The following is a 16,395-nucleotide window of genomic DNA, read 5'->3' as shown; positions in this document are numbered from 1 at the left end:
CTTGAAAAGACCAATTTTCGGTTGCCTGTATATGGCTGCATTTTGAATTGGAGTCGGGTTAGCACGTGTTCGCGCGAGCTCAGCACGCAGCTCGGTGAGTTCAGCTTGTGCCAGATCTAGTTGTTCCTGCGCGGTAGCCATGACGCAATCCTCGTATTCGTCTATAGAGGTATTTGACATACAAGAATACGCAACCTATCTTGCACGCGCAGGTGCAGTACAAACACGCTAAAATCTTACGTACTAAAAATCTTATACACTAAAATTCTCGCTATCGAGCGTGCGCCTGTATCGCCATTAACACACGTCGCAAAAATTCGGAGGACGCTTCCGTATGATTTTACGTGACCTGCACGAGCTACGTTTTGGCTAAGATTTCAAAAAGGATACGTTGTGCGAGTTTACTATTACTCGAGAAAAGAAAAATCTTAAATAGAATAATTTTAAAACGTAAAAAAAGATTTTTGTCTAGGAGTTTCTGTAATTTTTCTACTAGTTGAAAAAAAGAAAATCTTAAATGGAAAAATTCTAAATCGCGAAGAAAAAATTTTCGTAACGGAAAATCTAAAACTAAAAATCGCTTAAAATCTAGAATAAGATGAAATGCGCGCGATTCTACGAATCCGCAACGGCGGACGAGCTTGCTACGTTTTAACGTGCGCGCGATTTCACGAACTTAACACTACCGCCAAGATGGCCGCCAAGATGGCGGGCGAACTTACTGCGAATTTTGGCGCGCTCGCCTCGTGCCGGTGTGCACGTGTTGATGATGCGACGACCGCCGAAACGATGCTCTCCCTGGCGATGATGTTGTTCGTTGGTTCGTGAAGTCCCGATGAAGGAGCCGGTGACGGTGGCTTCTCGCAAGAGTCTCCTTTGTCCTCGATGACGCTGTCGAACAGCAGCAGCAGCAGAGCGTTGTCTCGATGTCGAGCGTCTTCACGAGTCGCGTGTGTACGCCAGCGTGCCTGCACGTACACACGGAAGGATTCTTTCTTGTTGTAAGCAGGTAGCAACCTGCCTCGTTCCAAAGGGACGAAAACTCCTTGGACTCTTGAATACTGACACTTTCCTTTGTCTCGCTATGGCGCGAATGTCGGGGTCACCAGTTGTGGGTTTCAGCCACACAAATGCTGATATTTTTTAGGTGGTCCCACGTCCACCGGAAAGGATGTCCAGGAGATGAGGTCGAAATTCAACACTCAGAGCGTCTTCGGAACTTTTCATTATTTCGTCTCTGGGGTACACGAGGTTAGCTTTCCTCGGGAGTCGGAACGGTTCTGTCTGCCGCTGCGCAGAGCGGCTCTTCCCCCACTACCGAAGCGCTAGAGTGTTCGTGGCGAGTACCCACACTTGACCGCATTCGAACGCCATCTGTTAGCACAAGCCAAAATCCGCAACATCTTTGGAAAACTCGAAAACTTCTCCAAATAAGACAGCGATTGTGATTCTCGTCAACCTTCTTCTCAACAGCAACCTGTGCATTTACTACATCTAGCGAAACATCCACGGGCAATCTATCAATTACCTTCCTCCAATCATTCCTGATCCACTCAGGTCCCTCCCACCACAGGGAAGACTGCTGAAGCTGCTCCAAGAAAACCCTGGAGTTGCGCAATCGGCTGGATTGTCTTCGGACTTAACATGGCGCCATTGCACCCCAGGCAGAAAATGAATATAGCGACGGCTACGGCCTCCAAGGTATCTGGAGCCCAGGGTGGATAGTATCAATGTCGTCTCCGAGAGTTTCACGGGAAATTAACAACATATTTGGTCGAGACTCGTTACTCGGGGGTTTTCGAGGTCGCTGAACACAAATATAGCAACGGCAAGGTCCTCCTGGGTACCTGGCGCCCAGAGTGGGCAGTAATAACGTCGTCTCCTAGAGTTTCACAAAAAATCAACAACATATTTCATCGAGACTTTTTATTTGTGGGTTTTCGAGGTCGCAGAACACGAATATCGTGACGGCAACGCACAGTGGTCTCAAAATAAAAAAAATGGGACAAATTCAGTCTTAGATCGAGTATTCAGTAAAATTCATTTTAAAAAATTGACAATATATCTTGATGTACCTAGGAATGAAATAGGATACCGCTTTTTTATTATAAACCCGCGTATAAGGTTAAAAAATTGATAAAGTTAATCAAAAATGTAATTATTATTTCCGCAATTTATAAAATGATTGAAAACAAAAACTAACTCTCTAAATAAGTGCAGATATATGTTTTCGATATTTTTTGACGCTGAACCCGAATTTGATGTCGGAAATGCAGTAAATATAAAATCAGCCCCTAAAATACGGCAAAAACCGACCTGTTTTCCATAATATCGACTTATTTTCGAGAGGTGAGTAAAGATACGGGTTTTCGGTATTTTTTGACGCTGAACCCGAATTCGATGTCGGAAATGCAGTAAATAAAAAAACAGCCCCTAAAGTAGGGCCAAAAACGCCCTGATTTCATGTAATATCGACTTAAAAATTTAGAATAATAAATGTATTCTTCATAATTTACTTTTAATATCAAATATCTATAACTAACTGATGGTAAATGAGAAATAATGTATGTTTATATTGCTTTACAGCACAATTATTAGCATAGGGATTCTCAAACTTATTAGCATACAATCTAATAATAGCAAAAATTAGTCAGTACTGTTATATCGTTTTCGAAAAATCGCAACACTGTGTAATTTAGTGTTTTTATAGATAATTTACTAGCAAGAAGTTAACTTGAAAGTTACTAAGTAACTTTATAAGCAAGAATATTTGAGACAAATTTATCGTTTCATTTTATTACCTTGTACTGGTAATCCGTTATGATTTAATTATTTATACTTGCCTGGTTCGTAAAACTCGTCGTTTATTTCATTGTCGTCGATGTCTTTGTTGTAAGATATTTTCAATTCCTTAATCAGCCAGGATACATACCAAGTTTTAAACAAACTGGAGCTTTTCTTTGCTCGTTTAATTTTAGCTAATTTAGCATTATAATTATTATAAAATCCTTTCCCAAGTCTCTTTTTTATTTGGAAAATTACCGATTCATTGTCCTGAATTTTAAATTTTTTGTGATATATTCCAGAACATTATTTTGTCTTTGTTTATCAGTAAGATGTTTACAATATATAAATGCCTCATAAAGTTCGTTGTTTGTTACCGTAATAGTATTCATTGTAACAAAAAATATTAACGTAATTACATAAAATAATATTTAAAATCACATTTGAACGAGTTAAAAGAAAAACAAATATCACTTCATAATCACTGTATACACTTTAGACAAGATAATACAAAATCTTCAATGCTCAACACTACTATATACACTATACTACACTCTACTACTATATACACACTCTTTGCATTCAAAGATAATAACAAATTAGACAGTATCACCTGTGCTCATCAATGCTCTTCACTACTCGAAAGCCGCGAATACACTAAAACTATAACAAAGCTTATTACCTCCAAGTCGATGCATGTTTCAAAATACGTTTGACCGCGCGCATATATGTTGTATACAATAAACAGAAGTTTTCCTGGCGCACCGATTCGCTGAAAAACACACACATAAACAAACGCGCGCTTGTGTGTGTTTATTATGTGTGTGTGCGCGTGCGTGTGTGCATTGTAATTTTAATTATTATGTTATCTATAATTATTATTTAAGAAATATATACACATATGTATACCTATACTAGCCTCGTAAAAAATTGATCATATTACGGCCTAATTAAGCATATATATATATATATATATAAAATTATACACGTATATATTGTATTTTCGACAGTTCGGACTCAGCATTCAGATGAGGAATCAAAGAATGAGCCATGTTAAAAATATATATTTTAGTCTTCTATTAAATGTTATAAAAAAATAATTTTTCTGAATCTTTTGTAAAAACAAAAAATTCCCTAAAATTTAATAATCACTGCATAAAATTAATTTAATTGATTCGTGATAACAAAAATTATAATAAATACTGCATACTGAAACAACTATTAAATAATTTAGCAGTATGCTTTCTATTTGATGGGCTGATTGTGAATTTATTGAATTTACATCATTTACTCACCTCTCGAAAATAAGTCGATATTATGGAAAACAGAGCGGATTTTGCCGTATTTTATGGGCTGATTTTATATTTACAGCATTTCCGACATCGGATTCGGGTTCAGCGTCAAAAAATACATCGAAAACATATATCTGCACTTATTTGGAGAGTTAGTTTTTGTTTGCAATCATTTTATAAATTGCGGAAATAATAATTACATTTTTGATTAACTTTATCGATTTTTTATGTATCCAGGGTAGATAGTGTCAACGTCGTCTCCTGGAGTTTTGTGGGAATTTAATAGTAATTGAGTCAAATTCGTTACTCAAGATAATTCTAGGAGACGACGTTGATACTGGTCACCGTGGGCACCAGGTACCCAGGAGGACCTTGCTGTTGCTATATTTGCGTTCAATGAGTAACAAGTCTCGACCTAATATGTTGTTAATTCCCACAAAACTCCAGGAGACGACGTTGATACTGCCCTTCCTGGGCACCAGGTACATCAGGGAGCGTTTGCCGTCACGATATTCGTGTTCTGCGACCTGGAAAACCACTAGGTACCTCGGAGGTCGTCGCCGTCGCCATATTCGTACTCAGCGACTCCAAAAACCTCCAAGTAACGAGTTTCTAGTCGCTATGTTACAATTTTCCGTAAAATTCTCGGAGACGACGTTCATGCGGTCTACCCTTGGCATCAGGTACCTGGGAGGCCGTTGCTGTTTCCATATTCGTGTTCAGCGACCTCAAAAACCCCTGAGTAACAAAACTGGACTCATTTCCATCAATATTTACCGAGTTGTACATTTTTTTATTTAGTATCTCCTTGGAATGCAATTTTAAAGTGCTTATTATTTGTGGAAAAATGCATTTTCAAAAAAGTAATTAATCACACAAGATCACAAACTTTCCTGACGCTCTGACGAATCGAATGCAAAAAACCGCATTACGGTCCGTCTTACTGCTCAAAAACTCGACAGTCCATTGCTTTATTTCCTCGACTATAGGGACTTATCACCCTCGCTTCGCTCAAGAGATATTGTTCCCACGAAGGTGAAACTACTTTACCGCACTAGTATCGTAATTTACTATTTTCCCCAGTTATAATTTCGGCTTCAATGTTATACTTTAATAACTAGACGTGGCGCAGTGCGCTGCGTGCACTGTAGTAGACTATAATTTCATTAACTTATTAAATGGAATATAAATACTTGATTGATATTTTTAATATTTGTTTTCTATCACGAAAATATATCAAACTTTACAATATATGATTCATTTCGCGCTCATATAAATTTCAAAATTGCCGCGGTTTCAACGCCAACTTCCTTTTAAAATTTTAAGGTTATGTCTCGAGAGTAGAATGTCTCTAGAATATTATAAATACACCAATTATAATTTCATATGTATTATAGTATTATATTACATTTTCAATATTAGAATCAATTTTAGAAATCAATAACAAATCAAAAAATTCTAACGATACTTTTGACGCATGCGCACTACATGAGCCAATTATATTCACGCATTCTTGGCTTCACTTCATCCGGTCATGACTTTTTTATATAGGGATTAGTAACTTCTAATCGCATGCCATTGCACAAACTGTCTGTTATGCACAAGTTTCTTATTAACATAATAATAGCATTAATTTTAAATTAAGTTCATGAGGTGGCAATCCTTCACGAATACTAGTTAATATTTTGATCGAAAAATTTATGTAAATGTTATCATCAAATTTATCAACACCTTGATAGGTTGCAGTATCTACACTGTAATAAGTTTTTGTCTCTCCTTCCATTTAATTTGAGATTTCATAATTCAAAAAATAAGTGTATTCATGTGGGTGCCCCACCGATAGGTGGCGGCACATCCGACCGCCGAGAGAGAGGGAGAGCGGCTTACGCCGCGAGAGAGCGCCGAGCTCAGTTACGTCCCGACCACGACACGAGTCACACCGGAGAGCACCTACGAATAAAGAAGCTTAGTTAGGAAGATAAAGGACTTCTCCTTTCCTCCGGCTCCCGACTTCCTATATTGGTGACCCCGACTGGAACATCCAGCAGCAGCGAACGACGCAACCAACGGGTCTCTCCGGCAGCGGACAACGACACCTCTCAACGCGTCTTGGCGGGCAACCACAGGTCGACGCGACCGCCGCAATCTTTTCGTTGTCTGCGTGCAGGCACGCCGGCGCACACAAAGACCAACACTTTCGACGCTCACACCTATCTCTCGAGAAGACGTGGACGTCTTCTCCACTGCGGAGCAACGCTTTGTTGCGCAACGTGGAAGCCTTCGCCGCGAGAAAACAGCCTTGCGCGAAGCCATCGTCACCGGCGCCTTTCTTCGCATCATCAAGCGCAACGAGGATTTTTGCGTGAAGCCACCGTCACCGGCGCCTTATCAACGATCCGGCACCCCCACAAAAAAAGCCAAATGGAAAGGCAAGCCAGCCGACCTCAAGCTCTACGCCATCAACGGCTCAATCATCAACATTTACGGCGTCGCACGTCGCGAACTAGACATACGCTTGCCTCACAGACTCGCATGGATCTTCCACCGCACCATCGCTGACGTCCCACACGCCATCATAGGAGCCGACCTCCTGGTGCACTACCATCTTCCAGACCTCAAAAAGAAGAGGCTGATATATGGCAATCAATGTACGTATGCAAACGGCTTCATCAAACCGGTACAACCCGTACAAATCTCACTCATAACGCCAAATCACCAATATGCGCACATCGTGAACAAATACCTACAAGTTTTTGGGCCTGATCAGTTTCGTTCAGTCAAGAAACGTGGCGTATTTCACCACATAACCAAGGGCCCTCCAGCCTCACAAAGAGCTCGCCCGCTTTCGCCTGCCAAACTAAAGGCAGCGAAGAAAGAGTTTAGTAAATGGTGCGAGCTGGGCATCTGCCGCCCTTCAGACAGCTCTTGGGCCAGCCCATTACACATGGTACCCAAGAAAAACGGGGAATGGCGTCCATGCGGCGACTACCGCAAACTAAACTTGGTCACGATCCCAGATCGATACCCCATTCCTCACATGCACGATTGCATGACCTTTTGCCACGGCAAGAAAATCTTCACGGCACTAGACTTACGCCAGGCCTACCACCAGATATCGGTAGCCCCTGAAGACGTGCCCAAGACAGCAATCATCACTCCATTCGGACTCTACGAGTTCCCAGTGATGACGTTCGGATTTCGTAACGCTTCACAGACTTTCCAGCGCTACATCAACTCAGCGCTTGGAGATCTCGACTTTGTCTTCGTCTACTTAGACGACATTCTCATCGCCTCCACGTCTGAGGACGAACATCAGAAACACCTTGCAAAATGCAGTCTCGGCGTCACGGAACTCATCTTTCTGGGTCATCTCATCGCGCCCAACGGCTTCAAGCCAAATCCAGAAAAAGTCAAGGCTGTTCAAGAACCACAGCTCAAGACACAAAACCACAGACCATCGAGGAACTTCGCAGATTCCTAGGCCTCGTGAACAGCTGCAGACACGCAACGCTCCACGAATTTTTGAAAGGAGCCAAAAAGAAGGACAAACGCCCAGTTCCTTGGACTCCAGAAGCTGAGGCGGCCTTCCATAAATGCAAGAACGACCTTGCCAATCTAGCATTCACCGCCTTCCCAAGCGATAACGCAGAGTTGCGTCTCATCACTGACCCATCGGACACAGTCATGGGGGCAGCCCTCGAGCAATGCATAGACGACTCGTGGCAACCGCTAGCATTCTTCTCGCAGAAGTTTTCACCGGCGCAGAAGAAATATGCCACATATGATAGAGAACTGACGGCGATCTACGAAGCCATGAGATACTTCCACTATTATATAGAAAGTGCTAAATTCAAAATCTATACAGATCACAAACCGCTGATCTATGCTCTACAGCAGAGCCACGACAAAATGCCAGCAATTCGCTCACGACGATTGTCATACATCGTACAACATATTGTCGTAAAACATGGAGATCCTTTATCTCCCAGGAAACGAGAATGACGTTGCAGACGCTTTGTCTCGAATCAACGCTTTCACATCTCCTGCACTCTTCGACTGACGCGATCCAGAACTTCTCGCCGACCCACAGGTCAGAAAAGTTCTAGCGAACATTAACGCATTCAAGCTACCAACGCTGTTCGACGCGAAACAGCTGAGCGAAGAACAAGAGAAGGACGAGCAACTCGAGGAGATCCCTGCCAACGCAGCACATCCGCTCAAGCTTCGCAAGCTTACATGGGGCTTCAATCACGCAGCATTCTTCTGCGACATCCACGACGATGTCATTCGTCCGTATCTCCCAAAGAGTTTAAGGAAAGAAGTTTTCAACAACTTCCATTCACCATCGCATCCTGGAGCTAAAGTCACAGCTCGACTCATCCAACAACAATACGTGTGACCGAACATGAGTCGCGACATCGCCACTTGGTGCAAAACATGCGTAGCTTGTCAACAATCAAAAGTGACAAAGCACAACAAATTTTTGCCCAAGCATTTTGTTACTCCAAATGCAAGATTTGATCATGTCCACCTGGACCTCGTAAGACCATTTGCCTACAGTCACGGCTACTCGCATCTCCTCACCATCATCGATCGTTACACGAGATGGCCTGAGGCTATTCCAATTGCTGATACCACGGCAGCGACAGTACTTGCTTCCAACGGGATGGTGGAACGCCTCCATCGAGACATCGAAACAGCTCTCATGTGCCACGGAAACAGCCAGGAATGGGTTCGCTTACTACCCACAGTCATGCTTGAACTGCGCACTCGTGTTCGTCTAGACACAGACGCCAGTCCAGCTGACTTAGTTTATGGAAAATCAACGAGAATCCCCGGTGATTTCTCACCCTTCACGAACGAAGAACCAAACGTCCGTCAATTCTATAACGAATTCCGAGATCGCATGCAGCAACTGAGACCAGTTCCAATCAGTCACAAGACAGCGATCAAGCCATTCTTGCACCAGGACATTAAAAAATTGACACGGCCCTACACTGGCCTGCACAAGGTCATTTCTCGCAACATGGAGAACCAGACCTTCATCATTGAAGTCAATGGCACACAGAAGACAGCATCACTTCAACGCTTGAAGCCTGCATTCATACTTCAAGAGGATCCTGACGGCACTAAGGCTGACAAAACGCCTGAACCGATCAAAATTCCCGAACCAACGCAGCGTCTAGCAGATGACACACCTCCCGCACCTCCTACTCCGCCTACAATCGATCCACCGGATCTACCGACTCCCACACCTCAACCTCCCGTTCCCAAACGTACGAAGTTTGTGCCGAACATTCTACGACGAAATAAAAACATTGATTCGGCTCAGTCAAATAAAGAGGTACCGAGAAAGCGAGTCTCATTTGCGGCGAGGCCGAAGGTCAGAACCTTCAAACCTGAAATACCGATTTAGCGACCAAATTTGACCTAGTTCTTAAAACAAACAAAAAAAAAAAATCTGTATTATATTTTTTCGTTTATAATATATTCTTTTGTATCACCGCTAACCGAAGCGCACGAAGTCAGATAGAGCGAAACCGTCAATACAAACATTGTATTATATTACGTTACACTACAAGAAAGTACTTGTACAATCAACACTTTGTGATTCTAATTATTAACTACGTTATCTTGTAAAGCGCAAATCTCACACAGTGAGAACTATCATCAAGACCAATGTAACCCCAACATTTTTTTGTAATCTCTCCCCGATCCCTGACAACCAGCATTCATAACATTTTGTAACACGTCGTAAATTTTGTAAATCTTCTCTCTCGCTACTTTACTTAAGCTCAATCAACAAAAAATGCTTCTTATTTTTTTCTTCCTTCGGGGGGAGTACTGTAGGCGCCCCACCGATAGGTGGCGGCACATCCGACCGCCGAGAGAGAGGGAGCGCGACTCACGCCGCGAGAGAGTGCCGAGCTCAGTTCCGTCCCGACCACGACACGAGTCACACCGGAGAGCACCTACGAATAAAGAAGCTTAGTTAGGAAGATAAAGGACTATCCTTTCCTCCGGCTCCCGACTTCCTACATTCATTGGGAGAAATGAGTATTACACTATTCAATGAAAAATCTACTAAAAAAAAAAACTTTTTTCAAAAGTGAAAATCTTGGCAAGAAAAAGGCTAATAAACGTAGCGAAATCTCTAAATATAAAAATGTCAAGTAAATGTTTTTTTGCTATACGCATTAAAATATCATTTTTTGGGAAAACATAATTTTAACTTTAATTTTATATCTTAATGCGTATAGCAAAAAAACATTTACTTGACATTTTTATATTTAGAGATTTCGCTACGTTTATTAGCCTTTTTTCTTGCCAAGATTTTCACTTAATTAATAACTTAATATTCTTGAATGAACCTTTTATACATGAAAAATTAGGATAATACATTTAAGTAGATACCAACAGATTGCGCATACGCGCAATAATAATGATTTAAAGGCAATCAAGATTTTTTTTAAGGTTAGGAACACCTAATTTCAAAGTATATAGGGTCGCGCCGTCGACAAATCGTACTTCGTACTTTTTCTTGCCAAAGCGGCACTATCGCGCCCCTTGGTGCTATAACCAAAGATTTTTGAACATATATCATTCGTTTTCCAGACTTTGGGAGTTTTAAATTTTATTTTTTTTCTCCTACTTTTAATAATAATTTTGCACATTTTCTATTTAGTGAACGCATGTTTATGTTCAATTTTCAAATATGGAAGTGTAACCAAAGGTATGATGTTTTTATAGTTTCTGCTATTATAATAGTTCTACTAATATTCTTTACAACAGGTAGAATTTGCCAAAATTCTCCTCCTAAAACTATCAATTTGTTTCCGAAAGAATGTTAGTATCACAAAGATCATGTAAAGTTCAATCAACTATTTTTAGAGCTTTTTTAGGAATTATAGAAGCTTCATCCCAAATAATTAAATCTGCTTTCTGTAACTTTTCTTTATCAGATTCAAATTGTGAAAATGCAATTGTCAAATTTGTCAAATCTAAAGGTAAACCTAAAGTTCTATGAAAAAAATATAATCAAGTGGCGCGGTAGTGCCACGAAGGCGAGTTTGAGAAGCAGACGGAGCCGCGGCGCCCGTGACACTATTTACTTCTATATTGGTGTTCGGATTTTTCATGATACAGAAAAAAATGCTTATCGTTACTGTTTGTGAGTTTTTTTGGCTTATTAGTATCTTTTCTAAGCTGAACTATGATTTTCAATGAAAATTTTTGTAAATAAGCCGTTTTTTTTAAATAATAAACGAGTGTATATATCACGAATGCTCGGAACAGTTTTTCTACATTTTTCTCCAGTGAGGGAGGACCGTGAAGTTGGCTTCCTATAGCTGAAAAGTGGTAGTAGCGTGAAGTTGGCCGCACAAGCTATTATGTGTAATACAGTTGGGTATCACTTTTTCACAGTAAGCTATTAGTTTAGTAAGGTTATGTTTTTGAGGTCTAGGTGGTGGACTCCGTGATTTTTTATGTCTAGGTAAATAGATCATTCGAGGGTGGTGTCTAGGTGTACAGGGTGGTCGATGGTGAAGTCTAGGTGGTAAGCTTCGTGGTTTTTGGTGTCTAGGTGTAAAAATCATTTGAACGCGGTGTCCAAGTGTACAGGGTGGCCGATGACAAGGTCTAGGTGGTGCGCTTCGTGATTTTTTGTGTCTAGGTGTAAAAATCATTCGAGGAAGGTGTCTAGAGGTACAGGGTGGCCGATGACGAGGTCTAGGTGGTGCGCTCCGTGGTTTTTTGTGTCTAGCAGTAAAAATCATTCGAGGAAGGTGTCCAGGTATGCATGGTGACCGCTGACAAGGTCTTGGTAGTTCGCACCGTGGTTTTTGGTTTCTAGGTGTAGAAATAATTCGAGGGTGGTGTATATCAGAACAATCAGTGATTTCATGTTAGTGATAAAAATGTTACAAAAAAGCTGTGGTCAAAAGATGCTAAAGATGCTTGCATTTTATTTTTAAGTTTGATATATTCTGCAACGAAATCACATATAGAAAAGAACTCAGATCAATTAAACAAAGTCAAGTTTATTATATTTAATCGTAATAAAGCGAGGAACAACTCTCAAGATAATTACTACGTAACTTGCCATGCCCGTTTCATTTTGTTTATTGGTGAACAACTAAAATTTTCTTTTTATGTATTAGAACGTCATACAAACACCATAATTTGTTATTAACACCAGTACAATGAAACGGGCATGGCAAGTTACGTAGTAATTATCTTGAGAGTTCCCTGGTAGCAGTGTTCCCGAGAAAGTATCTGAAAACTACCGAGATTTTTCAAATCTAGCAGGTTTACAGAGTAGAATCTAGATGAAAACGACATGATTTCTGGAAGAAATCTCGGTAGAATTTTTTCTCCACTATGAATTGTTCATATAACCTTAACTTTCACACCAATAATCCTGCTCTGCATTGACATTGTTTGAAAATATTCATAAATTGATGAATATATATACCCTATAAATTCATCTACTATGTTTTTTGAAGGGTAAACATGATTTTTAAGGCGCACATTAATAGTGAAAACCTAACCCTAACATGCATGCTCTCGTACATGACAGTATGTACAGCATTGTGTACTGACAGACTTTTTATTATTCAAGTACAATTACTGTATAAAAAGTGCCATTGATGCACTCAAAGTCAATAATAATGAGTTTTGCACATAGGTATTTCAACCTCATCAGTATGCGAGCCAGTACTCTCAACCATCAAATCTCTTATAATCATGGTAAATAATTAGTGAGAGCAAAAGCAAATTTTTATTGATTTTGATTACATTTTTGACAATTTTATTTTGGCTCTCATTTGAAAACTATCATATTTAGAGTGCTGAAAATTTGCAACTTAATTTGTGTCGGCATGTTGTAACAATATATTGAGTTGAATTGATACTAGCTGATATGAATTCAACTTTCATGTATAGACCCACCTGTATTTTTTGTTATCCAGACATCCACTTTTAATATCATGGATTTACCATGATTATGAGAGATTTGGTAGTTGAGAGTAACTGGCTCGCATACTAATGAGATTGAAATACCTGTGCAAACCTGATCATTGGTGACTTTGAGCAACGATGACACTTTTTACGCAGTAATTGCACTTGAACAACACAAAGTCAGTCAGTACAGCATGCTTGTACATATTGTCATATATGATAGTATGCATGTGTAGGGTTCGGTTTTCACTCTTAATGGGCACTTTGAAAATTATATCTGAAACTGTGAAAACTGTAGTTCTGTCTGCTATGCTATTCTGTTGTATAACATAGCAGACAGCCTCTACAATACGCGTCCTATACTTCTAGTATGCCTGTGCCTGGCCTGAACCGTACGCTCATGCGCAAAAAATTAAGAGAACTTTTGCTACTCAGGTTTTAGCGTAGAAACTACGCATATTTCTCGACAGATTCTGGGTTTCATTTCTACCGAGTCGCTAGAAAACGGGCCAGAACTTATCGGCCATTGGCTACCAAAGTTGCTACCTCGCTTTATTACGATGAAATATAATGAACTTGACTTTGTTTGATTGATCTCAGTTCTTTTCTATATGTGATTTCGTTGCAGAATATATCAAACTCGCCTAACCTTATACTTTATCAAAAGTTGTTTTAAAGTTCTATGACTCGTCATTCCTTTTGGGAGTAATATTAAAGCTATACTAGTCCATGCCATTGATAAAAATTTTTTATTCTGAGAACCTCATTTTTGAAACTCAACTGTATAAACATAAACTAATACTTCACCAAAAATATTTTTGTGTGTTATATCATTCATTATTGATTGTAATTTTGTGTGAAATAGTCTAACGGTGATTGAGGTATATCATTTGGAGTTGAATTTTTTCGAAATCGTTTTAAAATTGATTTTAGTTCTTTCCATTTTGGATTGCATGTTAGACATCATAACTTGCAAGTTTCTAGCTACATCTGTTGGAGACCATATCGTCGCTCCATACGAAGACTAGCACAGTTCTAATTTTCAAACGAAAACTATCACAACTCACGATTTACCGCGAAGAGTAGCACAGTTCGGAAATGCGGTCAAGAGTAGCACAACTCGCGACTTTATATTACTTAAAATGTGAGTATTTTACGATTTTATTGGATTATTTTGTTGGTTAAGTTCACCTTGGACAAAGACAGACAAACCTAAAAGTTTAAAAGGGTTTCGGAAATTTTAGAAGGTTTATAAAAAAAGTGAATAATTTCAAAAAATTATTGTACTTGTGCAAACAATTTTAAATTCGGTTATAAATTGTGAATATTTAAAAATGTTCATTAGGGACAGTTTCGCAAAAATCGGCAAATTTTTATAGAAATTCGTTGTTTATGTTGTGAGAAAGTTTGAGTTGTGCTAGTCTACGCGGGAAATTTTGAGTTGTGCTAGTGTAGCGTGCGTGAAATGAGTTGTGCTACTTATAACGGGAAATTTGAACAGTGCTACTCTTCGTAAAGAGCGACGATATAAATTATTGATAGATGGCGGCAGCTATAAATTAGGAGTCGGAAAATGAAAAATAAAATTAATTTTGAAAAAAAAATCTGAACCACATATCATTTAGATTTATATTTTCCAAAAATTCACATAGAAAGTAAAATGGTGGTTGGCGAGCGAAGCGAGCAGGGGGCCAAAGCCCCACTAGTATATATGGGTGGTTCTCTGTGAAATAGATTTTAATTTTTCCCTAAACTGTATATATATATGTTCTATACGTTGTATCTGACTCCCAAAAAAAATTTCAGCGCGATTCTTTCATTTGACTTCGAGTTCTAGCTGGTCAAAGTTGAGGTTTTAAGCAATTTTTGCATATTTTCAATGATTTGTAGCTCATAAGGGATGCATTTTTAACTAAAACTACCTAAACACTTTTTTTGTGAAATTTTCTGAATTTTTCAATACAAATACTTTTAAAGCCCTATATATATGTTAATGCTACCTTATTTGCATTTTAAACCTTAAAATATAAAAATCTGAATGTTTGATCCGGACTCCGACAACCTCAATACAGTAAAAAGATACCTTTTTATAGTAAAAATGTAGCTGTAAAGTTTCAGAATGGGCCTGACCTTCTACTAAAAGTATATACTAATGTATATTATGACCAGGGACTCTTGCTCTACAGTTTGTCTGACGCTCGGAAATAGTACATTACGATACGTGTGACTTAAATGGTTCACACTTTCTTACACGACATAAAGCGCCGTGTAAAAAATAACTATTTAAGTCAAGAGTATCGTATAAAATTTTATAGCACAGACTGTTAAAGTCCGCAAGTCTCGCCTATTCGTGACTAAAGAAGTCCTTATTTGAAGTGATTAAAGTAGGACTACTTTAGCCACAGATAGGCATGAATTAACAGCGGATTTTAGCCACACTGTGTTATAAACCCTATTTTTGGTCCACTTTATAGGCGCCGAAAATGGTCTTTTTTATGCACGTTTTATTCATAAGGCGAACTCATCAAAAAAATATTTGTAAATAAAATGTTTCATAATACAAATTAACATTAGAGCTGTATTAAATTTTTTTTAAACAATTTTAATATTTATAAAGATATATAAATTATAAAGACTTTTCAGCTGAGTTGTAAAGAATTATATTACAGCTTCGTCAGAAGCCAACATTTGAAAAAGTACCACTCGTTAATCGAAAATAGAGAAAAAATCATAATTTGTGTATCTTTTAAAAAATTTATTGCTGAAAATGATTTGTGGGTAGAGCTTTGTCTCAGTTAGCGTGAAATTCTCCATGTATATTTTAATCGTTAGTTAAAAAAAAAATCAAATTTTAATGGTTAATTAAACAAAATTTAATTAATAACTAAATTTTAATCATCTATTAGAAACAGTTTAATCAACAATTAAATTTTGATCGCCGATTAAAAAAATTTTAATAAACGATTAAATTTCAATAGTAGATAGGCTATAGGCATACTGGCTCATGCGGATTCTGGCTCACCCCCTCTTCTCTCAATGTGAGCCAGAATCCGAGCTGTGTATTTTAGATGGAGGGATTGTCGTTCCCTCCCTTCCCTCTCCTAGCGATCGAGAATTCACCCCACTCAAAGTGAGCCAGTAACCGTAGTATATATAAGTCCCAATCCTCCCTTCTCCGTATCCCGAAAAAAATTTTTTGGTGGGTCCATGCTCCTCCCTCGCGCAGGTAGAGACGGTGACCCTCGCACAGGTGTTTTTCTTTGCCTTTACACATTGTATTGGAGACATTATGCATACTACAGACTGAGTGTTAATCACTCTCGGATAGGTATACAAGCTATCTTACGCAGATGCATGC

General features: G+C 39.1%; 3 protein-coding genes across 3 annotated transcripts in view; 2 read left to right on the top strand and 1 right to left on the bottom strand.

Annotated features, from left to right (window-relative positions):
• The window catches only part of Ndufa5 (NADH dehydrogenase (ubiquinone) 1 alpha subcomplex, 5, 13kDa), a 120,941-nt gene that overhangs the window by 83,054 nt on the left and 21,492 nt on the right, over positions 1 to 16,395 (bottom strand). The window lies entirely within an intron of this gene.
• Positions 694 to 8,475, top strand: LOC103316047. Its single transcript, XM_031923919.1, has 6 exons — positions 694 to 820; positions 1,148 to 1,251; positions 4,389 to 4,572; positions 6,302 to 7,508; positions 7,577 to 7,991; positions 8,167 to 8,475. The coding sequence occupies exons 1-6, from the start codon at positions 694 to 696 to the stop codon at positions 8,473 to 8,475; spliced, it is 2,346 nt and encodes a 781-aa protein (XP_031779779.1).
• On the top strand, positions 8,482 to 9,492 carry LOC103316048. Its single transcript, XM_008207560.1, has one exon. The coding sequence runs from the start codon at positions 8,482 to 8,484 to the stop codon at positions 9,490 to 9,492; it is 1,011 nt and encodes a 336-aa protein (XP_008205782.1).

This window comes from Nasonia vitripennis (genome assembly GCF_009193385.2).
Source record: "Nasonia vitripennis strain AsymCx chromosome 2 unlocalized genomic scaffold, Nvit_psr_1.1 chr2_random0002, whole genome shotgun sequence".
Taxonomy (NCBI): Eukaryota; Metazoa; Arthropoda; class Insecta; order Hymenoptera; family Pteromalidae; genus Nasonia; species Nasonia vitripennis.
Note: the sequence above shows the minus strand (reverse complement) of the source record. Positions and strands in the feature narration are given on the sequence as shown.